Genomic DNA, 24,646 nt, shown 5'->3' on the forward strand with positions numbered 1-24,646 from the left:
AAAATACTACCCCTGACCTATTAGGAATCTTGCTGTAATGTTAGCCATGGAAATAAGCAATTCTAGATAAATTATACAGGATATGGGTCCAAATAAGTGTCTGCCATGTTTCTGCGATTTTTATGGAAATTTTCATCTTCCTCCTACTGGTCCTGGGGATCATCTTTGATAAAGCTGTAACCTTTGACCTCTGCACACATGACCAGATGTTAATAATTTTATGATGTACTAAGTAGTAATGCTGTGTTCCTTTTTAAGATATTGCAGTGGAGTACCTGGAGAATTAGGATGACTGAGAAAGAAAAATTGAATCATAGAATGTATAAAACAAAGAAAAAAAAAGAGAATCATATAACAAGAAATCAAGATTGTTTCCAAATCTTTGCGACTGATTTTTAATGATACATTATTTGTTTTCTGAAACCATCAATAACATTTTTGAGTTGAACTACCCAGAATGTTATTTCATTGGTCCATTTTTTCTGAATATATACAAAGACGTCAAAATCCAGTACTGTTACTCTAAACAGAAAAAAAGAACCTGAAAAAACTTTTCATTTACCAACAATGCCTAAAAAATATGTAAACAGTTTTTTTTTACATAGGTGGAAAAGAATTCATCTGAATACAGTGTAAATTTACTTCAGATCAGCATAGCCATGATGATTGTGAATAAGGAATGAGATGGGATTTTTCACACAGAAATATTGTGCTCCAGTGTGCAAAGAAAAAAAAAAAGGAATTTAAAATTTACAGCACTTATAAAACAAAAATAATTCCACTTGACCTGAAATTAACTTAGTTTATAAAAACATTGACACTTTTTTTTTTGACCCATCAGAAATTTATAATATATCCTCAAAACAAGAGCTAATCGTAAACTGAGGAGCTATTATTTTTCTTACAATTGGAATTTTGTGCAACAGAAATAAAGTTCTCTTTTTAAGCTGAACTTTATCAAAACAAAAAATATACAAAAAGAAAACACTTGTTAATTTTTGTATTTTTAATATTTAGTGGCTGTGAAGCCACCAAAAAAGTTAATTTCTCTACCTGTTCAACTTAGTGCATGTAACCATTAAAGGCACACGTATGTGTGAATATATTAATATACAGTCATGCAGAAATTTGTGCATGTTCACAACCATAACAGAACACATTAAAAAAAAAAGGATTTAAAGACTGTTTGGTTTTGTAATCCATACATATTTCTCCCTAACCTATCAGTCCAGCTATTAATAGGTTACCAAAACAGAATCTCAAAAAGCCAGGATTAGCAGGTATGTCAAAAATAAAAAAATTATGGTGAAAAAGTATCATAGGCCTGCTGCACATATTACATAAATTATTTTGCTTCCACCCATAATGGCTAATAAGATTTACTTGCAGGATTACTTATAGCTGAATTTTGATGGTTGTACATTTTAAGATATAATTTTCTTTTTGTTAATGAAGACTTTGATTGCACCAGTGAAGTCAGCAGATAAAAGCACTTCTGTATGATCGGATTTCAAAGCACCTTTAAAAAAAAAAAAAAAAGAATGAAATGGTTAGGTGAGCTTGATAAAGAAAGCATATATCCTAAATCCAAATTACATTAATTTCTTTCTATCTTAAGATACTAGGGAGTGAGCTAATGGGCTAGAGCTGCACTGATCTGACCAATTCTTTTAGCTGTATAGTTAATGTAGCCAGCCATTCTGTCTCCAAGACTATCTTTCTTTCCTGAACACTGATTACCAAAATATATTTTTAGGGAGCATTTGTTCCAATTTGCAACCAAACTCTTCTCTGGTACTATACAACAGAAGAGTAATCAATATTGTAAACTATAGTGGCAAAAGAACACTTGTTTATGTATTAAAGCATCTCTCATTCCAAACATGAGAACAGATGCAGAGGCTAGACAGACAGCATATATAATCAATTGCTAATGCTGAAAGAGGTGCTCAAATCAACACTGATGCAAGTATATCTGAAGTCCAGGTGAGGATTAATATCAGACAGCCCTCAGTACAACCTATGGTTGTTGTCCAGTAAGGCCATACAACAGCAGTCCCCATAAACTCCGGGGTTGGGTTTACAAGAAATCAGAATGCACTCTCTTCCCCCTGGTCCTCCACTCCAACCGGTATCCAGCTGCAGCATTCAAAGGCCCCCATTATCCTGCTCCTGCACAGGCTTCCTGTTAGAATGGAAATCTATGCAGAGGGCCAGGATCTATGAGCATGCACTCACAAACCCCATGCTGACAACTGCCACCACTGCTTCCCCACTTTGGATGAATGGTGAGTGGGGGAGACAGAGGAGGCCTGCTATTTTATTTTGGTCAGTGTTTGGGGTCATGCACATTTTCAAGTGTTAAAATGAGATCATATTGCATTAAATGCTGGGAAGCATTGTCACTTGAAACAAAAGCAACTGTCCAAGAGATGGAATCTTAAACAAACAAATTTCTAAATACCATCACTTTAACACGGCAAGATTTGCTGTAGCCTTAAAACAAAGAGACCTCATACAAATGTGGCCGAATTACCATATGCGGGTGCACAGGACGCCACTCAGGTTATACGGTGATAACTTTAAACAAGCACCGTTATGAATGTTCAAATCATCGGTCTCTTTGCTAAGAAATTCAAGTAAGGACAGCTTGTGTCCGTTTACTGGCAAACATGAAGCAGTATGAACATTTTACTTATCGTGGTGTTGGTAGCATTTTATAGCGGAAATATGCAGTCAGGATATAATTGTTGGCACTGGCCCGACACGGCTCGTGTTTCTTGCACCAGCTTCCTCAGGGGCCTCACAATGCCACAACTGAAAATAGAAATACACATGGTGTCAATTCCTTGTTAAGCTGCAAAAAATAATATTGGCAACGCTTAATACCTACGATTCCAAGCACTGCCGCTCTGCTCTGCTACTCGGCTGCAAATCCTGTTAGGCAGCAGGATCCGCCATTTTACTCAACACTTATATACCTACCGCGGTAGGAGGAACTCATTAATTATGACGTGGGAGACAATTAAGTTGAAACGGGCGGAGTTACTAGATAAGCGATGTCCATTCAACAGAGTCGTTTAACCCCGTCGGTGAAGTGGATGCCAAGGTGAAAATCCACCATTGTTCACGCTCATTAAGAATGTGATTAATATCCCCACCACGGGTATTGGGTACAATGTGTTCCAAGATTGTCCAGCGAAGTTGCTCAAAAGTATGATTGAAAGTGGTGCAATGCGGTACTATAGGTGCTTCCATATTAGATGTATTCAAACGACTCCGATGTTCAAAAAGTCGGGTTTTGATTTTTCTACTTGTTCTGCCCACATATATGAGTTTACAAGGGCACTGGATCAGATATACTACAAAAGTAGAATTACAAGTTGTAGTTGATCGTTTGTAATAAATGTACCCCGTTTTGGGATGCTGCCATGACGGACCCTCCATCGTAATGGAGCACATGTCGCAGTTGCCACAGGCTGTATGTAGTCCTTGCGAACTGTCAATGAAATTTGGAGTGACAGCCGCGTGTACTACGCAATCTTTCAAGTTTTTGCTACGCTGATAAGCAAAAAGTGGAACGTCAGTAAATACATGATGGAGCTGAAGGATGTGCCAATGTTGTTGAATACTTTTAACAATAAGGTAGGATTTGTCCGTGTGTGTAAGTACACATATGTCCGAAGTCACCGGGTCCTGTACTTTATATTCTAACAAAGCTGGCCGTGGGGAATGCCATGCCCGCTTAAAGGCTTTGTAGACAGTGTAGTAAGGATACCCTCTGGAAAAGAATCTCTCTGCCAATTTTCCAGCTTGGAGTTTGAAATCGCCATCCGATGAACAAAGGCGTCGAAGCCTAAAAAATTGGCTCACAGGTAAACCTTGTTTGAACGCTCTAGGATGGAAGCTATGGTATCTGAGCAGGTTGTTCCTTTCCATAGGTTTGCGGTGAATCGATGTGTAAAGATGATGATTGACAATGGAAATGGCAATATCCAAAAAAGCTAAGTATGTGGTACTATATTGTGTGGTGAATTGTAAATCCTTGTCTATTGTGTTAACCCAGAGAAAAAACTGTTGTAAAGAGACACTATCCTGTTTCCAAAAAATAAGGAGATCATCAATATATCGGACCCACAGTGAAACCGCATCAAACCATCTTGAATTGTAAATATGAAGTCTTTCTAATCTATCCATAACGAGGTTAGCAATCGAGGGGGCTGCGGAAGACCCCATTGCTATACCGTGGATTTGCAAATAGAATCGGGAATTGAAAGAAAAATAATTATTTTGGATAACCAGTTTGGCTATTTCAAAAACGAACCAAAAGGGAATCCTAGAACCTGCCAAATTATTTTGGAGTGTTTCTTGAATAGTCAATAAAGCAGTAACATGAGATACATTGGTATACAATGAAACAACATCCATTGTTACCAAGACTGTGGGCTCCTTCAAAGTTGAGAAATTACCCAGGATTTTAAGTACTGCAGTGGTGTCCTTAATGTATGATCTCATTTTTTGAACATAAGGTTTCAAAAATGTGTCTAAAAAAATTGCCAGTGGTTCCAAAACAGACCCATTACTTGACACTATGGGTCTGAGTGGAGGATCAATTACGGATTTATGGACCTTGGGAATCCCATACATGATAGGGGTCCGAAGGTGCTGCACCAATAAAAAATTACGTTCTTTGCGGGTGAGAAACGGAGTTACTTTTTCTTCCAGTGATGTTAGATCGTGATTCATACATCACCAAATTAAACACCCACCTGTCTGATACTAAATACTATAGGCCTCTTGATGAAGATCCCACCAAGGACCTTGTTAACATTATTGCGAACTTACTGGAAGAAAAAGTAACTCCGTTTCTCACCCGCAAAGAACGTAATTTTTTATTGGTGCAGCACCCTCGGACCCCTATCATGTATGGGATTCCCAAGGTCCATAAATCCGTAATTGATCCTCCACTCAGACCCATAGTGTCAAGTAATGGGTCTGTTTTGGAACCACTGGCAATTTTTTTAGACACATTTTTGAAACCTTATGTTCAAAAAATGAGATCATACATTAAGGACACCACTGCAGTACTTAAAATCCTGGGTAATTTCTCAACTTTGAAGGAGCCCACAGTCTTGGTAACAATGGATGTTGTTTCATTGTATACCAATGTATCTCATGTTACTGCTTTATTGACTATTCAAGAAACACTCCAAAATAATTTGGCAGGTTCTAGGATTCCCTTTTGGTTCGTTTTTGAAATAGCCAAACTGGTTATCCAAAATAATTATTTTTCTTTCAATTCCCGATTCTATTTGCAAATCCACGGTATAGCAATGGGGTCTTCCGCAGCCCCCTCGATTGCTAACCTCGTTATGGATAGATTAGAAAGACTTCATATTTACAATTCAAGATGGTTTGATGCGGTTTCACTGTGGGTCCGATATATTGATGATCTCCTTATTTTTTGGAAACAGGATAGTGTCTCTTTACAACAGTTTTTTCTCTGGGTTAACACAATAGACAAGGATTTACAATTCACCACACAATATAGTACCACATACTTAGCTTTTTTGGATATTGCCATTTCCATTGTCAATCATCATCTTTACACATCGATTCACCGCAAACCTATGGAAAGGAACAACCTGCTCAGATACCATAGCTTCCATCCTAGAGCGTTCAAACAAGGTTTACCTGTGAGCCAATTTTTTAGGCTTCGACGCCTTTGTTCATCGGATGGCGATTTCAAACTCCAAGCTGGAAAATTGGCAGAGAGATTCTTTTCCAGAGGGTATCCTTACTACACTGTCTACAAAGCCTTTAAGCGGGCATGGCATTCCCCACGGCCAGCTTTGTTAGAATATAAAGTACAGGACCCGGTGACTTCGGACATATGTGTACTTACACACACGGACAAATCCTACCTTATTGTTAAAAGTATTCAACAACATTGGCACATCCTTCAGCTCCATCATGTATTTACTGACGTTCCACTTTTTGCTTATCAGCGTAGCAAAAACTTGAAAGATTGCGTAGTACACGCGGCTGTCACTCCAAATTTCATTGACAGTTCGCAAGGACTACATACAGCCTGTGGCAACTGCGACATGTGCTCCATTACGATGGAGGGTCCGTCATGGCAGCATCCCAAAACGGGGTACATTTATTACAAACGATCAACTACAACTTGTAATTCTACTTTTGTAGTATATCTGATCCAGTGCCCTTGTAAACTCATATATGTGGGCAGAACAAGTAGAAAAATCAAAACCCGACTTTTTGAACATCGGAGTCGTTTGAATACATCTAATATGGAAGCACCTATAGTACCGCATTGCACCACTTTCAATCATACTTTTGAGCAACTTCGCTGGACAATCTTGGAACACATTGTACCCAATACCCGTGGTGGGGATATTAATCACATTCTTAATGAGCGTGAACAATGGTGGATTTTCACCTTGGCATCCACATCACCGACGGGGTTAAACGACTCTGTTGAATGGACATCGCTTATCTAGTAACTCCGCCCGTTTCAACTTAATTGTCTCCCACGTCATAATTAATGAGTTCCTCCTACCGCGGTAGGTATATAAGTGTTGAGTAAAATGGCGGATCCTGCTGCCTAACAGGATTTGCAGCCGAGTAGCAGAGCAGAGCGGCAGTGCTTGGAATCGTAGGTATTAAGCGTTGCCAATATTATTTTTTGCAGCTTAACAAGGAATTGACACCATGTGTATTTCTATTTTCAGTTGTGGCATTGTGAGGCCCCTGAGGAAGCTGGTGCAAGAAACACGAGCCGTGTCGGGCCAGTGCCAACAATTATATCCTGACTGCATATTTCCGCTATAAAATGCTACCAACACCACGATAAGTAAAATGTTCATACTGCTTCATGTTTGCCAGTAAACGGACACAAGCTGTCCTTACTTGAATTTCTTAGCAAAGAGACCGATGATTTGAACATTCATAACGGTGCTTGTTTAAAGTTATCACTGTATAACCTGAGTGGCGTCCTGTGCACCCGCATATGGTAATTCGGCCACATTTGTATGAGGTCTCTTTGTTTTAAGGCTACAGCAAATCTTGCCGTGTTAAAGTGATGGTATTTAGAAATTTGGGAAGCATTGTCATGCAACAAGCTGCATCAAAATATCTTGCTGCAAAAGTATGGCGAGTTCATTAAGAACCTTAACCTGTCAGTCAGTGGGGGTGAAGGAGAACCTCAGGGCCAGTTTAGAACTAGAAAATATAACAGCAGATAAGAAACACAAAGTCCATCTAGTATGCTCAACTTATTTCCTGGTGCAATGCGACAGAGCACAGCTGATCTCTGGCTTTTCCTTCACTTCTTTGCAACTAGGGTTCTCTGTTCTTCTCCTAGGCTTTTTCTTTTTTTTTTTTTTAATTCCTTTACTGTTTTTGTCCTCGCTACTGGAAGGCCGAACTATCCACACAACCACTCCAGTAGAAGAAACCTCCATGAGTTTGTGACCTTCTCTACCAAAGATCTGGGATGGCATCTGGCCTGTTATGGAGTGTGAGTTACTTCCTATATCAGAGCCCTCTGAGATGTGCACTGAATGCGCTGCGCTCGGAGCAGTAAATTTTCAAAGCATTTTCATGCATAAAAATAGCATACGTGTACGCAAGTAGCATGTACTCGAGGATATGCTATTTTATAAGCATTGCGAGTATGCGTGTATTCTCCATTTTGTGTGTACATTTTACTGCAGGAGAAAAGGGGCGGAATAGAGGTGCGTTCCAGGGTGGGATCAAGAAGTACAAGCGGTAATTACTATTTTGTACGATACTTGCGTATACATTACCAAACTTGTTCGTGCACTTTTATGCCTGCTAATTAATTTGCACAAATGGAGAAATTACTTACCTGATAATTTTGTTTTCCTTAGTGTAGACAAATGGACTCAGGACCAATGGGTATAGTGTACTCCTGATAGCAGTTGGAGACGGATCAGATTTCAATCTGACGTCAGCCCTAGTACATATACCCATGCAGAAAGTGCAGCTCTTCAGTATTCTCCTCGAAAAGCATTGTGTGTATATTTATGACTGACTATTTTGAATAACTTGATTAACTTATAACTTGGTTAAATTGATTAAATTGAACTGGTTGAATTGGCTATAGCTGGAGACCGCCAGTGCCCTCAACCGGGAAATGTCGACACCCGGTAGGATGGGTGTCCTAGATGAAGGAAAGCATTGCTTACCCTTGAATCACTCGCTCCCGGGGATGTCCTCCGAAAATTCCATGAGTAACGGCAGCCGTGGGTGGATGCTGAGTCCATCTGTCTATACTAAGGAAAATGAAATTATCAGGTAAGTAATTTCGCCATTTCCTAGCATGTAGCAGATGGACTCAGGACCAATGGGATGAATAAAAGCTACTGAACCGGGTGGGAGGCTGCCCGTGACCCACTTAGTACTGCCCTTGCAAATGCTGTGTCCTCCCGAGCCTGAACATCCAGGCGGTAAAACCTGAAGAAGGTGTGGATGGAGGACCATGTCGCCGCCCTGCAGATCTCGGCGGGTGACAGCATCTTAGTTTCCGCCCAGGGCACTGCCTGGATTCTAGTAGAATGGATAAACACAAATAGATGCCTGATCTTTTTCCAAATGTTTATTAAGCAGAGACGTGTACAAAAATCGCCCGACTCAGGCCGAGTTTCGCGGTTCAAAAACTGCTGCCTCAGGGGCTACAAACAAACCAAACATAAATTAACAAGAATACTTTATCAATTCCTGCTTAAGAATAATTGTGGAGTGTTGAAGGTAAATTTATCTTTAAACATGCTGAGAAGTATATATACTGTTAAATATTTAATTCTTAAGCAGGAATTGATAAAGTATTCTTGTGGGTATGTTTGATATACTGTTGGATTTTTGTCATCATTTTAAGAATTTATTAATTTAATTTTAAATAATCAATATTTTTTATCAATATCTGAGATCTTAATTAAGGATTAAAAAAGTTTTTATTTTGTGATAATGACTTTTTAATATTTATAAGATCTTAAAGATGTTGCTAATTTGAGTATTGTTTTTAGATATTATTGTTAATTTATGTTTGGTTTGTTTGTAGCCCCTGAGGCAGCGGTTTTTGAACCGCGAAACACGGCCTGAGTCGGGCGATTTTTGTACACGTCTCTGCTTAATAAACATTTGGAAAAAGATCAGGCATCTATTGTTTGTGTTTATCCTTACGGCTATCATAGATCGCCTACCTCTTTGTTTTCTTGGACCATCTCTAGTAGAATGGGCCTTGACTTGTAAATGCGGTGGCTTGCCTGCTTCCCTGTAGGCCACCTTGATGATTTCTTTGATCCAGCGGGCTATGGTTGCTCGCGAGGCTGCTTCCCCCTGCTTCTTCCCGCTGTGGAGGACGAATAGATGGTCCGTCTTTCGTACGGATTCCGACCTTTCCAGGTATTGGACTAGGAGCCTGCCGACATTGAGCTGACGTAGACTTCGAGCCTCTTCTGAATTCTTATGCTCATCTGGTGATGGTAGTGAGATGGTGTAGTTGAGATGGAAGTGGGACACCACTTTGGGGAGGAACGACGGAACTGTGCGTAACTGGTTGGTTCCCGGGGTGAGTCTGAGGAACGGCTCCCAGCAGGACAGTGCTTGTAACTCAGATATTTGACGAGCTGAACAGACTGCCAGCAGGAAGGCTGTCTTCAATGTTAATAGTCGGAGAGACAGGCCGCGGAGAGGTCTGAAGGAGGTGCCTGCTAGGAAATCTAGGACCAGGTTGAGATTCCAAAGAGGCACCGGCCACTTTAGGGGTGGTCAGATGTGCTTGACTCCTTTCAGGAAGCGGGAGACATCCGGGTGAGAGGCTATACTGCCGCTCTCGCTCTTGGTTCCGTAGCATGACAAGGCTACAACCTGTACCTTGATGGAGTTGAGGGACAATCCCTTCTGTAGTCCGTTCTGTAGGAATTCCAAAATCATAGGAATTTTGACTGAGCGTGGTATGATGTTGTGGTCCTCACACCAGGATTCGAATACTCTCCAAATCCTTATGTATGTTAGGGATGTGGAGAACTTGCATGCTCGGAGTAGGGTGTCAATTACTGCCCCCGAGTATCCTCTCCTCCTTAGGCGAGTCATCTCAATGGCCAGACCGTAAGAGAATCAAGCTGGATCCTCATGGAGGATCGGTCCCTGTTGGAGCAGGTCTCTGTGTGGAGGTAGCGGCAGGGGGTTTCCTGCCAACAGTCTTCGCATGTCTGCATACCACGGTCTTCTTGGCCAGTTCGGGGCCACTAGAAGTACTGGCCCCCTGTGGTGTTCTATCTTGGGGATGATTGCACCCAATAGGGGTCACAGCGGGAAGGTGTATAACAGAGTCTCCTGTGGCCAGGTCTGTACCAGGGCATCGATTCCCTGGGACTGGGGTTCCCGCCTGTGGCTGAAGAAACTGGGTACTTGGGCGTTGGACCGGCTTGCCAGGAGGTCCATGGTTGGTGTTCCCCCAACAGTTTACTATCAATTGGAATGCTGTGGTTGACAGTTTCCATTCTCCTGGATCTAGACTCTCTCTGCTGAGGTAGTCCGTTGCGACATTGTCTTTCCCAGCAATATGGACGGCCGAGATCTCTTGAAGATTCAATTCCGCCCATGACATTAGGGGGGTCTATTTCCAGAGACACTTGTTGGCTTCTGGTTCCTCCCTGATGGTTGATGTAGGCCACTGTTGTGGTGTTGTCTGACATTACTCTGACCGCTTTGCCTCGGAGTCTGTGACTGAACCTTAGGCAGACTAGTCTGACTGCCCGGGCTTCTAGGAGATGGATATTCCATCCAGACTCTTCTTTGTTCCATTGCCCTTGGGCGGTTAGCTCCTGGCAGTGTGCTCCCCATCCTCGTAGGCTGGCATCCGTGGTGAGTAGGATCCAGGTTAGGGAAGATAGTCTCGTTCCCTGGCTCAGATGGGCTTCTTGTAGCCACCATCGTAGTTGGGCCCGAACTCTGTCCGGAAGCTCAAGCCGTACGGTGTAGTTCTGGGACAGTGGATTCCATCGTGATAGTAGTGAGCGTTGTAGGGGTCTCATGTGAGCCCGTGCCCATGGGACTACCTCCAGTGTGGATGCCATGAGGCAGAGAACTTGTAGGTAATCCCATGCTGTGGGGCGAGGTTCGCTCAACAGGGTTCGTAACTGGGTCATCAGTTTTGATTTCCTTGTCGGTGTCAGGATGACCTTGTCTTGTTTGGTGTCGAACCGGACTCCCAGGTATTCTAGAGATTGGGAGGGCTGCAGGCATCTCTTGTTTGTGTTGACCACCCACCCGAGGCTCTCCAGTAGAATTTTGACTCTGTTGGTTGTCTGGTGGCTTTCCTCTGGGGATTTCGCTCTGATCAGCCAATCGTCTAGATAAGGGTGCACATGGATTCCTTCCTTCCTCAGTGTTGCTGCCACCACCACTATGATCTTGGTGAACGTCCGGGGTGCAATGGCTAACCCAAAATATAGTGCCCGGAACTGGTAGTGACGGTCCAGGATCGAGAAGCGTAGAAAACGCTGATGCTCTTGATGGATTGGATTGTGTAGGTAGGCTTCCAACAAATCCCGGGAGATAAGGAACTCGCCCGGTTGTATCGCCCTTATTACAGAGCGTAGAGTTTCCATGTGGAAGCAGGGAATCTTCAGGTAACGGTTGACCGCTTTGAGGTCCAGGATAGGTCTGAACGTTCCTTCCTTCTTGGGAACGATAAAATAGATGGAATAATGGCCAGTATTTATTTGTTGTGGAGGCACCGGTGTTAAAGCCTCTAAGGCTAGTAACCTGGTCAGTGTAGCTTCCACTGCCATTCTCTTGGAAGGGTCATGGCAGGGAGATTCCACAAACTTGTCCGGAGGAAGGTGGTGGAAATCCAGGTAATATCCCTCTCGAATGATGGAGAGGACCCACTTGTCTGAAGTTATCTCGACCCATCTTTGGTAGAATAGGGCCAGTCTGCCCCCTATGGCTTCTTCCTTTGGATGGGTCAGCTGATCTTCATTGTGGGGTGCGGCTGGGGCCTGGGCCCGAGCTGGCTCCCCTTTTATTGTGCTTGTTCCGAAAGGACTGGCTCCGACCTGCGGGGCGGGCCGCTTGATATGAGCTTCTATATGGGTTGAAGCGCTGTGATCCTCTGCCCCTGGAGGTCCAGGGGAAGGATCGCTGGTTTCTCTTATTCCTGTCCTTCGGTAGCCGCAGCAGTGGGGACTCACCCCATTTGTTGGCTAGTTTCTCTAGTTCGCTTCCAAACAGGAGTGTTCCCTTGAAAGGCATCCTTGTGAGTCTCATTTTGGAGGATGCGTCGGCTGACCTGTTTCGGAGCCAGATTTGTCTTCTTGCCGCCACAGCGGATGAGACTCCTCTAGCTGCCGTGTGTACCAGATCCGAAGCGGCGTCCACGAAGAATCATACGGCTGGTTCCAGGGCTTCCCCAGGAGTAGTGTTCCTGGTCTGCGCTAAACAGGCGCGTGTCACCACAGCACAGCAGGCTGCGATCTGTAAAGACACAGTGGAGACGTCAAAGGACTGTTTGAGGATAGATTCCAGACGTCTGTCTTGAGCATCCTTGAGTGCTGCTCCTCCCTCCACCGGGATAGTAGTGTGCGTCGAGACCGCACTGACCATGGCATCCACTTTCGGACATGCCAGGAGATCTTTGGCGGCGGGGTCCAGAGGGTACATGGCTGCCAGAGGCTGGCCCCCTTTGAACGTGGTTTCTGGGGCCTCCCATTCCAGGTCAATTAGTTGCTGGATGGCTTGTAATAGTGCGAAATGGCAGGATGTCTGACGAAGTCCCTCCAAAAGTGGATTCGGCTTAGGTTCCCCTGAGGCCCCTGTGCCCGGGATGGCAAGCTCTTTTAAGCTGTGCATGACCAGGTCTGGAAGTTCGTCCTTGGTGAAGAAGTGTCTCATGGTTCGATGGGGTTCTGTCCCCAGAGGGAGTTCTCCCCTTCCTCCAGGGGTTCTGACTCCTCATCTAAGATGTCTGTGTCCCCAATGGTGGGGCTTCTGGGTGGTGGGATCACTTCCCTGGGCATAGAGGGTCCTGGCATGTTGAGGTCCTCTGGTGGTGCCTGTGACCGCATTTGTAGGAGGCCCCGGTTGCATGTGGACGAAGGTATGCAGACCTTTGAAGAATTTCACCCAGGTTCTTACCTGATAATTTTCGTTCCTGTAGTACCGGCGGCCGACCTTCGGCAGGGACCTAGCCCCCAACATCGGGTGAGGCTGATAGGCAGCGGGTGCAACCTCTGGCACGGCGGTGAAGGTATTTTCCCTCTCCCCCCCGCAGCCGGAGACCGCCCGGAACGAAACCAGGAAGCGCCGGGACAAGGTAAGGTAGAAATCTATTTAAAAGTCTTCGGTCTCCGAAGCTCGAGGAGACACACAGGTCGCCAGCCGGGACCAGTGCCACTGGGTTGATTGGCCCTAGCAGGGCTAGACCCTGGTCAGATCCGAGGGCCCTCCCACGTGGAGACCCTCCGAGGTGGTTGCCATATTGTCCGCATGGTCGCAGCCACCATTTTGGCCCTGTTCGCCGCCCTGTCCGCCGTTTCGAGCCGTGCACACAAATACCTTGTGCGCACAACTGCTGAGTGCACAAGCAAAGCGCATAGCCACGTGCTCACTGTGCTGGGTGCATAACTTTGACCCATGCGCACAACAGCACGCACTAAACCTACACGTGCATCTTCGCACACCGGAGTGCACAACTGTATTGTATGCAACTGGGCGGGTGTAGACTAGGGGGCGTCGTGTCCCTGGGGAGCTCCGTTTGAGGGGGGGGTCCCGCTGTGTGATGCTAGGTCCGGCGTACTGCTCGAGAGGCTGGGGTCCGGTACCGGCTGGGAAGGGCCATGAGTTGGGTCCCCTAGGGCCTCTTCGCACTGTATACACAGGGCCGTGACCTCCTCATGCTGTGCAGCTCTAATGTGGCATGCTGGGCAAAGGCCCTGAGTTTGAGCTTATTTTCAGGTGAAGCCATGGTTTGTGCGCCAGACCGAGGCTCAGCTCCGAGGGATCGCGGAAATCACCTCTGGAATCTAGACTGGGGGAGACTGTAGTATCATGGATCAGTCCAGAGTCCCGCCCATGTGACACCTGAAGGTAATGGAGTCTGCACTGTTTTTCTTGTCTCGACAGATCATTTGAGTTTTTCCGAATAGCACGGGTTCTGTACCCATGTGGGGGGTTCATGAGCCGGTTTAAGGTTGTTAGGTTACTGTACATAGTTGTTTTGGATCCATTCTGCTTTGACATTAAGTTAATACTTCCAGACTGTAGGTGGCATGACCACATGGAGAGGCAAGAAAGTTTTGACAGGGCCAGCATGCAAAATCTAACGCGTAACCGTGTTTTATCACAGACAGCACCCACTGATCCGATGTGATTTTGACCCACTCCTCGTGAAACAGAGACAATTTGCCTCCCACCACAGGAACCAAGGAATGGGCCGGCCGCACATCATTGCGAAGGCTTTCCGCCCGGAGCGCTCTGGCCGGAGCCAGGTCTACCGAAACGCCGCCCCCAAAGGACTGAGAGTACGTCTGTTGTCTGGTGGTGTTGTGATGAAAGGAACTGACCCTCGAGAAGTCTTAGCCCTCCGACCTCCACGAAAGTGAGACCTTGAAGGAAAGGAACTCCTCGACTTCGGTCTATCCTTCAGTAAGCGATGCACCTTATTCTTGCCTATGGACAATCAGGTCTTCCAGCTCCTTCCCAAAGAGCAATTTTCCCTTAAATGGCAACAAACCCAGCTGAGACTTAGAAGACACATCCGCAGCCCAGTTGCGTAACCACAGCAGCCACCTTGCGGACACAGCCGACACCATGGTCCTGGCCGACGTGCGAAGCAAATCGTAGAAGGCATCAGCACTATAGGCTGTCACTGCCTCTAAACGCCCCACTTGGAGAGATTCCTCTTGGGAGAGTGATTTGTTAGTCAGTAGCTGTTGCATCCAACTCAGGCTTGCCCTCAACGAAAAATTGCTACACATCGCCACATGAATTCCCAGTGCAGAAACCTAAAAAATCTTAAGCTGAACCTCCAGTTTGCGATCGTGTAAATCCTTAAGGGCTGACCCCCCAATGACTGGAATGGTGGTCTTTCTTTGTGACCGCAGCCACTGCTGCATCCACCTTAGGATCTCTTAAAAGCTCCAAAGCCTCTTCAGGAAGCAGATAAAGTTTATCCATAGCCTTAGCCACTTTAAGGCCCAAGTCCAGGGTGTCCGATTTCTTGAAGAGCAAATCCGTAGCCGAGAAATGAAACGGGAAGGATGACTGAGGACCCCGTAGGCCCAAAACCAAACGGGACTCTTCCTGGGGAAGTGGAATGCCCAACTACCCCAAAATAGCTGGAATGAGCGGACCCAATTCATCTTTCCGAAACAGACTGACAACCTTCGAGTCGTCTCCGTCTGCCCCATGAGACCCCTGGATACCGCTCTGGAATTGCTCCGTCTCCCCCTCCACCCCCGTTGGGGGCTGGGAAGGTAACTCCCTGTCATCCTGGTCTTCCGAATCCATGGAGATATCTGGATCTGCCAGCGAGGTTCTCAAGTTGAAGGGCCTCTGGCCTGGCAGAGGACCTGGGTCCTGTACGGTCTTGGTCCGCTTTGGAGCCCCAGGCTGGGAGTCCAGACTAAGGGGTCTCTTTTTGCACGCTTTCCGGGCCTTAAAGGCCTTATGCATGAGAAGAACAAAGTCTGAAGAAAATGAGGAATCCGAGGACCCATCACCCTCATCCCCTGCAGGGACATCCTCAGCGTCCTGGCTGTTGGGACCTGTGGGCCAGTCCCCTTCAGGAACACTCCGCTGCGGCGAGAGACTCGGTGGGAGATGCCCCCCTCCCTGTGCTGGACGCGCTGCCGAGGCCGCTGACAGCAACGGGCCCAAAATGGCACCCGCTCCGGAAGCTGCGGACCAGAGCAGATCCAAGATGGCGGCCGTTCCCGCGTTCTGCGGGAACGGGCCTGAAATCGATGGAGGCAGCTCCCCGAACACTCCTGTCACTGACTGCACCCTCACCACGACCCTCCACAAAGTCATGGAAGCTCCCTCTCCCCCTGAAAGGCAATTACAACAAAGCCCGTCCCGCGACAAGCTCACTTGCGTGGTGCCACAGGCCTGACAAGCGGCCCGACGTGGCATGTTTTGAACAAAATTTAAAAAATGAAAAATCTAATTTCACCCCCCCCCCCCAGAACGTGGCAAATCGGCGCTAAAACACGCCCCCCCCCCCCCCCCCCCGATCGGAAGGGAAGGGAGAGTGAAGCCACAACGAAAAAAATGACAGTCCGTTTTGTTGTTTTTTTTTTTTAAACAAATACCTGCTGCTAGCCTCCGGGTCCTGGCCCTACTGGGAGGAGTGAGCCGGGCTCCCCAGTATCACCCCCAGTAGTAGATGAGCTGGAAAAAAAGGGGCTTTTGCCCAGTACCTCAGCTGCCTCTGACAACCAGCAGGGAGGATGGTCCCCTCAGGACCTCACAACCCCCTGGGAGGCGAGAGACTCCGACCTGCAGGCAGTCACTGCGGTCCCTCAAGTCACTGCTATTATTCCTGTTTTTTTTTTTTGTTGTTTTTTAAACTAACACTGTCCCTAAAGACAAAACCTATCTTAGGCCCTAACACAGACTGTAGGTGTTGCACCCCTACCATTCTGCTGGAGACAGAAGAATACTGCCAGACTGTAGGTGCACCATCTTATATAAGGCGGAGTTTTGTTGGTAAACTTCTGTCTCCATCTGCTGGGGGGGGGGGTGGGGGCCCAAAACCCAGGTGTCTGGACTGATCCGGGTACATACAGGGAACTTGCGATTTCACAAATGGTGGCTCGGGGATTTCAGGAGCTCAGATTCAAGCGTCCATCTTGCTCCGCGGTGCTAGTGTGTATCATTCATACCTCTTTTTCTTAGCTACAGTATAAGTCCCAGAGTATGGTAATTAATGGGTAGCATGCAGGGCATGGATAGCTGGGTCCCGCTTTGTGTGGCACACACAATATCTCCATCTTCTCCTTTGAATCCTTCCAGCCTCTGTCTTATCCCCAAGGCTGAGTGAGACAGGGTGCAATCAGCAATGGGTATGACTCATTCTGAGTGTTGGGAACAGGAGCAGCAGTGGAGGAGGAGGTCTGGCAGCCAAATGCAGCAGCCAAAGTATCCAACTGAGCCAGCTGACTGCATCACGTCAGCTACTCCTTTCTCCTGCACTCGTGTATAGATGGAATAGGCCCATGTGCGTCTATTTCCTACTCCCTTTTGTTTTAAAATTTGGCAGAGACTTGTGGGGGCTTTTAGTGCTTCCCTAGCTCTCCTTCATGCTTGCACTGCTGACTCCATGGAGGATGTGGGCTACAGAACATTTTTGTTAATGTAGATGTGTCTTCAGCTTGAAAAGGTGGGAAACACTGCTTTCACGCATCATAGCAGCAAAAGACTGCTTCATCAGAGCTTGAGGGCCAATGGATGGTTCAAAGATCCTGGAGATTTTGAGCCAACAGAGTTGGACTTAGGTTTCTTGACCAGTTGGGCATGGTGCATTTTCTGCCAGACCTGGAAGCGGCATGCAGCAGAATATGCATTCAGGCATATAATGGAGTTGTGCTGTAACACCAGTCAAAGCAAAGATGGTGTCTATCCACCAGTGACATCCTTTGGGGGGAGGAAGCAAAAGAAGATATTGGCACAGGAAAGAGTAAATATGAGGGAAGTATCCATGAGGAACAAGATAGTTTTGGAATACACCAATGTAGATTTCAAATGAGAAACCCCCACCACTTGAGAAAAATCCAACTGTATGCATTTTGCAGGTCATCCTAGTGCAAAAGACTGCTGAGTTATGAACGGCCTAGTTTTCTCTCTTTTTAAAAAAAAACTTTGCTAGTCTAATGTAATTCTTGTAAATGAACTCACTATTATATAACAAAGTACTATATAATGAATGAAAGCATGAAAATTCTACATTCAGAAATGTATTTATATAACCAGCAGGCAGGTGTACTATAGTTCAGTTCCTAAGTACTTACCAGAAGGTATGGTATCAGATGACTCCGTGTTATCTCCCTTGTGATCAGTTTCTGGTCTCTCAGCTGGCATTTCCAATGATACTATCAGGCTCGGATTTGGTGCAAAGATGGCAGACGTCACAACTGCATTGTGTGCTTAATAAAGGCAAAATATTTCAGACTTAGAATTAATGAGTAGTGCAGGCTAAATAGCAAATAAATTAGCTGAGTAAAACTTTTAAAACATTACAAGGGTGGCATATGAGAATTGTATCTGGTATTGCATCAATTTAACAAACTGTCCCCCAAAAATAATTATGGGTGCAATTTTCAAAAGGATTTCTGCACATAATGGAGAAAGTACTTACCTGATAATTTTGTTTTCCTTAGTGTAGACAGATGGATTCAGGACCAATGAGTATAGTGTGCTCCTGATAGCAGTTGGAGACGGAGTCAGATTTCAGTCTGACGTCAGCCCTAGTACATATACCCCTGCAGGAAGTGCAGCTCTTCAGTATTCTCCTCGAAAAGCAATTGTGGATATATGTATGTCTGGATAATTTGATTAACTTGGTTAACTTTGTTTAACTTGAATAGCTGGAGACCGCCAGTGCCCTCAACCGAGGAACACCGACACCTGGTAACTATGGGTGTCCTAGCTGAAGGGAAGTGTGGCTTACCCATGTTTGTCCTGCTCTCGGGAATTGACATCCGAGGTTTTTGTGCATAGCGGCAGCCATGGGCGGGATACTGAATCCATCTGTCTACACTAAGGAAAACAAAATTATCAGGTAAGTAATTTCTCCTTTTCCTAGCATGTAGCAGATGGATTCAGGACCAATGGGATGTACAAAAGCTTCTCCCGAACCGGGTGGGAGGCTGCCCGTGGTCCACTTAGTACTGCCCTTGAGAATGCTGTGTCCTCCCGAGCTTGAACATCCAGGCAGTAGAACCTGGCGAAGGTGTGAATGGAGGACCATGTCACCGCTCGACAGATCTTGGTGGGTGACAGCATCTTTGTTTCCGCCCAGGACACTGCCTGGGCTCTAGTAGAAAGGGCCTTGACTTGTAGAGGTGGAGGTTTGCCTGCCTCTACGTAGGCCGCCTTGATTACTTCTTTGATCCAGTGGGCTATGGTTGCCCGCGAGGCCGCTTCCCCTTTTTTCTTCCTGCTGTGAAGGATGAATAGGTGGTCCGTCTTTCGTACGGGTTCGACCTTTCTAGATATCGGACTAGGAGTCTGCTGACGGTTAAGGTGGCGAAGATGGCGAGATTCTTCCGAGTCCTTATGCTTGTCTGGAGATGGCAGCGAGATGGTTTGGTTTAGATGGAAGTGAGAAACCACTTTTGGGAAGAAGGAGGGGACTGTGCATATCTGTATGGATCCCAGTGTGAACCTGAGGAACGGTTCTCAGCAGGATAGTGCTTGAAGGTCAGAGATGCGACGGGCCGAACATATTGCCACTAGGAATGCCGTCTTCAAGGTTAGGAGTCGTAGAGGCAGACCTTGGATAGGTCTGAAGGAGGCTCCCGCTAGGGAGTCTAGTACTAGATTGAGATTACATAGGGGCACCGGCCATTTTAGTGGTGGTCTGATATGCTTGACCCTTCTCAGGAAGCGGGAAACGTCCAGATGAGATGCTAGGCTGGTGCCTTCCACTTTGGCTCCGAAGCAGGCCAGAGCGGCCACCTGAACCTTGATGGAGTTGAGAGAAAACCCCTTCTGTAATCAGTCCTGCAGAAATTCCAGATCGTGGGAATTTTGACTGTTCGCGGAAGGATGTCGCAATCTTCGCACCAAGCTTCGAATATTCTCCATATTCGTATGTAGGTCAGTGAGGTGGAGAACTTGTGTACTCGGAGCAAGGTGTCCATCACCACCCTCGAGTATCCGCTCTACTTCAGACGTGTCCTCTCAATGGCCAGACCGTAAGAGAGCATTAATTTGGGTCTTCGTGGAGGATCGGGCCTTGCTGGAGCAGACCCCTGTGTGGAGGTAGAGGGCTCCCCGTCACGAGTCTTCACATGTCTGCGTACCACGGCCTTCTTGTCCAGTCCGGGGCCACTAGAAGTACTAGCCCCCTGTGGTGCTCTATCTTGCGGGTGATCCCGCCCAGTAGCAGCCACGGGAGGAAGATGTATAGCAGGCCTTCCTGTGGCCAGGTCTGGACAAGGGCATCGATCCCTTGGGATTGTGGTTCTCGTCTGCGACTGAAGAATTTGGGAACTTGGGCGTTGGACCGGATTGCCAGGAGATCCATGGCTAGGGTTCCCCAGCAGTTTACTATCAACTGGAAAGCTGTGGTCGACAACTTCCATTCCCCTGGGTCTAGACTTTCTCTGCCGAGGTAGTCTGCAGTGAGGTTATCTTTTTCTGCGATGTGGGCGGCTGAGATCCCTTGTAGGTTTGCTTCCGCCCATGCCATTAGAGGATCTATTTCCAGGGACAGCTGTTGGCTTCTGGTTCCTCCCTGGCGGTTGACGTAGGCAACTGTCGTGGCATTGTCTGACATGACTGAAAGATTTGCCCCGGAGTCTGTGACTGAACCGTATGCAGGATAGTCTGACTACCTGGGCTTCCAGTCAGTTGATGTTCCATCCTGACTCTTCATTGTCCCATTGTCCCGGGACGTCAGTTCCTGGCAGTGGGCTCCCCACCCTCGTAGGCTTACGTCCGTAGTAAGCAAGATTCAGGTCGGTGGGGATAGCCTTACTCCCTTGCTCAGATGGTTTTCTTGTAGCCACCATTGGAGCTGGTTCCGCACCTCTTCCGGGAGCTGCAGGCGAACGGAGTAGTCCTGGGTCATCGGGTTCCACCGTGACAGTAGGAAGCGCTGTAGCAGTCGCATGTGAGCTCTTGCCCATGGGACCACTTCCAGGGTTGATGTCATGAGGCTGAGGACTTGGAGGTAGTCCCATACCTTGGGGCGAAGACTTGTTAGCAGATTTTGCAATTGGTTCATCAGTTTTCTTCTCCTCGTAGGGGGAAGAATGACCTTGTCTTGTCTGGTGTCGAACCGAACTCCCAGGTATTCTAGGGACTGGGAGGGCTGTAGGCAGCTCTTGTCTGTGTTGACAACCCACCCGAGGTTCTCCAGTAGAGCCTTGTCTCTGGTGGTAGCCTGATGACTTTCCTCTGGAGACTTTGCCCTGATCAACCAATCATCCAGATATGGGTGTATGAGGATTCCCTCTTTCCTCAGTGTCGCCGCTACTACCACCATAATTTTGGTGAACGTCTGAGGGGCTGTGGCGAGCCTGGTACTGGTAGTGGTGGTCCAGGATCGCGAAGCGCAGAAGCGCTGATGCTAGTGATGGACTGGGATGTGTAGGTATGCTTCTGACAGGTCCAAGGATGTAAGGAATTCTCCCAGCTGTATTGCCCTTATGACCGAACGCAGGGTTTCCATGCAGAAGTGTGGTACCCTCAGGTAGCGGTTGAGACTTGAGGTCCAGGATGGGCTGGAACGTTCCTCTTTCTTGGGGACGATAAAATAGATGGAATAGTACCCAGTATTTTGTTGTTGCATGGGCACCGGCGTTATGGCCTTTAGGGAGAGTAATTTGGCCAGTGTCTTTTCCACTGTCGTCCTCTTGGAGGGTGCGTGGCAAGGAGATTTCACGAGCTTGTCCGGAGGGATGTTGTGGAAGTCCAGATAGTATCCCTCTCGAATGATGGTTAGGACCCACTTGTCTGCTGTTATCTCGACCCACCTTTGGTAGAATAGGGCAAGCCTGCCCCCTATGGCTTCTTCCTGTGGATGGGTCAGCTGATTTTCATTGTGGGGTGCGGCTGGGGCCTGTGCCAGAGCCGGCTCCCCTCTTGTTGTGTTTGTTCCGAAAGGACTGGCCCCTGCCTGCGGGGCGAGGGGCTGGATATGTACTCTTGTAGGGTCTGAAACGCTGTGATCCTCTGCCCCTAGGTAATCGGGGATAGGGGCGTTGGCTTCTTTTGTTCTTGTCCTCCGGTACACGAGGTACTGGGGATTCACCCCATTTGTCGGCTAACTTCTCCAGTTCGCTTCTGAACAGGGCTCCTTTAAATGGCATTCTCGTGAGTTTCGTCTTGGAGGTCGCGTCCGCTGACCAGTTTCGGAGCCAGAGTTGCCTTCTGGCTGCCACTACGGATGAGATGCCCCTGGCTGAGGTGCGTACCAGGTCAGAGGTCGCATCCATGAGGAAGGATACTACTGGTTCTAGTGCTTCGCCAGGCATGGCGGCGTTCCTGGTCATGGATAAGCAGGCGCATGTTACCACGGCACAGCAGGCAGCAATCTGTAGTGACATAACTGATACGTCGAATGACTGTTTAAGGATGGATTCCAGACGACTGTCCTGGGCATCCTTGAGTGCAGCTCCTCCCTCAACTGGGATGGTAGTGCACTTTGTGACCGCGCAGACCATGGCATCCATTTTGGGGAACCCTAGTAGTTCTTTGGCTGAGGGTTCCAGTGGATATAGGGCTTCCAGGGCCCGCCCCCCCTTTGAAACTGGCCTCTGGGGCATCCCATTCCAAGTTCATCAGCTGTTGTACGGCTTGCAGCAAGGGGAAATGGCGGGAGGCCTGACTGAGCCCTTCGAGGAGAAGTTCGTCTTTGGGTCCTCTGTTGCACTTGTGCCTGGAATGGCGAGCTCCTTCAAGCTGAGAGCCACGAGATCTGGTATCTCTTCTTTAGAGAAGAAACGCCTCATGGTTCGGTAAGATTCCGTTGCGGGGGGGCTAAGTCCACGCAGGGAACCAACTGCTGGACCGAGGCCTACCTCTGAGGGATCTTGGAAATCACCTCAGGAAATCACCAACTCAGGAAATCACCAACTCAGGAAATCTCAACTGCGGTGATACCCTTAGGTATCACCGCAGGAGAGCGGGGCTCACCTGTAGAGGTAAGATTTCTTCTTTGTTTGGAATTTTTTTCTCTTCTTTGGTCTGAATATTCTAACGCTGAGCAAGTGTGTATAGAGTCCCGAACTGCTATGGAGACAGAAAATACTGAAGAGCAGAGCTTCCTGCTCCGGTATACGTACTGGTGCTGACGTCAGATTGAAATCTGACTCCGTCTCCAACTGCTGTCAGAAGCACACTATACCTATTGGTCCTGAATCCATCTGCTACACGCTAGGAAAACCCAGTTTGAGTGTAAAAAGGCATCTGAAAGTTATCTGGGGGTTGTGTGGGGAAACATACACACGTAATTCGATTATGCTAGTGCTTTTCTCCATATTTGCGGCAGGTATTCCGGGGGTGGAGATGGTGCAAGGAAAGTATTAACACTCACACTACTTTTGATTTCGAAAGCATACGCTTAAAGATACATGTAGAAAATTAAATCTGCTTGAATGTGTACATCATACTGGACAACCCACAAATGTCCGCTTTGAAAATTCTGGCTGAAGTCTGCAGGTATTTTGCCTCTGAAAGCTTTAATCATTTGTGGGCTGCTGAAAAATACCTCAAGAGTAAACATTATAGCGGAAGAAATTATTGCTCACATTTAGGGGCAGATTTTTAAAAAGTACATGCATGCGTACTTTTGTTCACGCACCTGGCGCAAACAATAGTACGCCGGATTTTAATAGATAGCCGTGCGTATCTTTTAAAATCCGGGGTCGGCGCAAGCGCCAAGCCGCACAGCCTGCCTCCATTCCCTCCGAGGCCGCTCCGAAGACGCTTGACCTGAGACTTCAACTTCGACACCTGGTCCACTGCCAGGAAAACCCTGCCTCGCTGCGTGTCGAAGTGGGCCCCTAAGTAAACCAGCGACTGAGTCGGCTCCAACTGACTTCTACACATTGATAACCCAACCGAGAGACTGTAAGGTGGACATAACTCTTCGGATGGACTTGCATTCTTCCCTGGACTTTGCTCGAACCAACCAATCATCTAGATACGGGTGAACCAAAATTCCCTCCCGGCAAAGAGCCACAGCCACCACCACCAATACCTTGGTGAATGTGTAGGGTGCTGTCGCCAAGCCGAACTGAAAATACTGACTTAACGCTTTGAAGCGAAGAAACTTCTGATGTTCCTGCTGAATGGAAATGTGCAGGTCTAGGGAGGCAAGAAATTCTCCTTTGCAAATTGCTGCCATCACGGTACGCGGCATCTCCATATGAAAGCGCAGAACCCGCAGCCTCCGGACCAGAACATGGCGCGGAACCCGAAGGAACAGATTCACCTTCTGCAAATCGAGAATGGGCCAAAAGGAGCTCTCCTTTTTCGGCACCACAAAGTAAACAGAATACTTTCCCTAACCCTGCTCCTCCAGAGGGATGGGGACAATAGCCTTTAGGGTGAGCAGCCTTTGCAGCGTCCCAACACTGCCTCCCGCCTGACACGCGATTCTGAAAATCCAAATACACTACATCTACCGGTTCACCTTTATCCACATGTTTATTAACCCCTTCAAAAAAATAAAGCAGATTTGTTAGGCAAGACTTCCCTTGGGTAAATCCATGTTGATTGTGTTCCATTAAACCATGCCTTTCTATATGCTCTACGACTTTGATCTTGAGAATAGTTTCCACTATTTTTCCTGGCACTGAAGTCAGGCTCACTGGTCTACAGTTATCCGGATCACCCCTGGAGCCTTTTTTAAATATTGGGGTTA

At 47.0% G+C, this 24,646-nt stretch overlaps 1 protein-coding gene across 1 annotated transcript in view; it reads right to left on the bottom strand.

Moving 5' to 3' along the window:
* Positions 1–368: 368 nt before the first annotated feature.
* Positions 369–24,646, bottom strand: part of WDR44 (WD repeat domain 44) — a 150,325-nt gene continuing 126,047 nt past the window's right edge. Inside the window, exons 19-20 of the mRNA XM_029606697.1 lie at positions 18,060–18,194; positions 369–1,519 (exon numbers count right to left, since the gene is read on the bottom strand). Of these exons, the coding sequence (XP_029462557.1) occupies positions 1,425–1,519; positions 18,060–18,194 (230 nt within the window). The 3' untranslated portion in view covers positions 369–1,424. The remainder of the gene's footprint in view (positions 1,520–18,059; positions 18,195–24,646) is intronic.

The sequence above is a fragment of the Rhinatrema bivittatum genome, chromosome 6, assembly GCF_901001135.1.
Source record: "Rhinatrema bivittatum chromosome 6, aRhiBiv1.1, whole genome shotgun sequence".
Classification (NCBI taxonomy): domain Eukaryota; kingdom Metazoa; phylum Chordata; class Amphibia; order Gymnophiona; family Rhinatrematidae; genus Rhinatrema; species Rhinatrema bivittatum.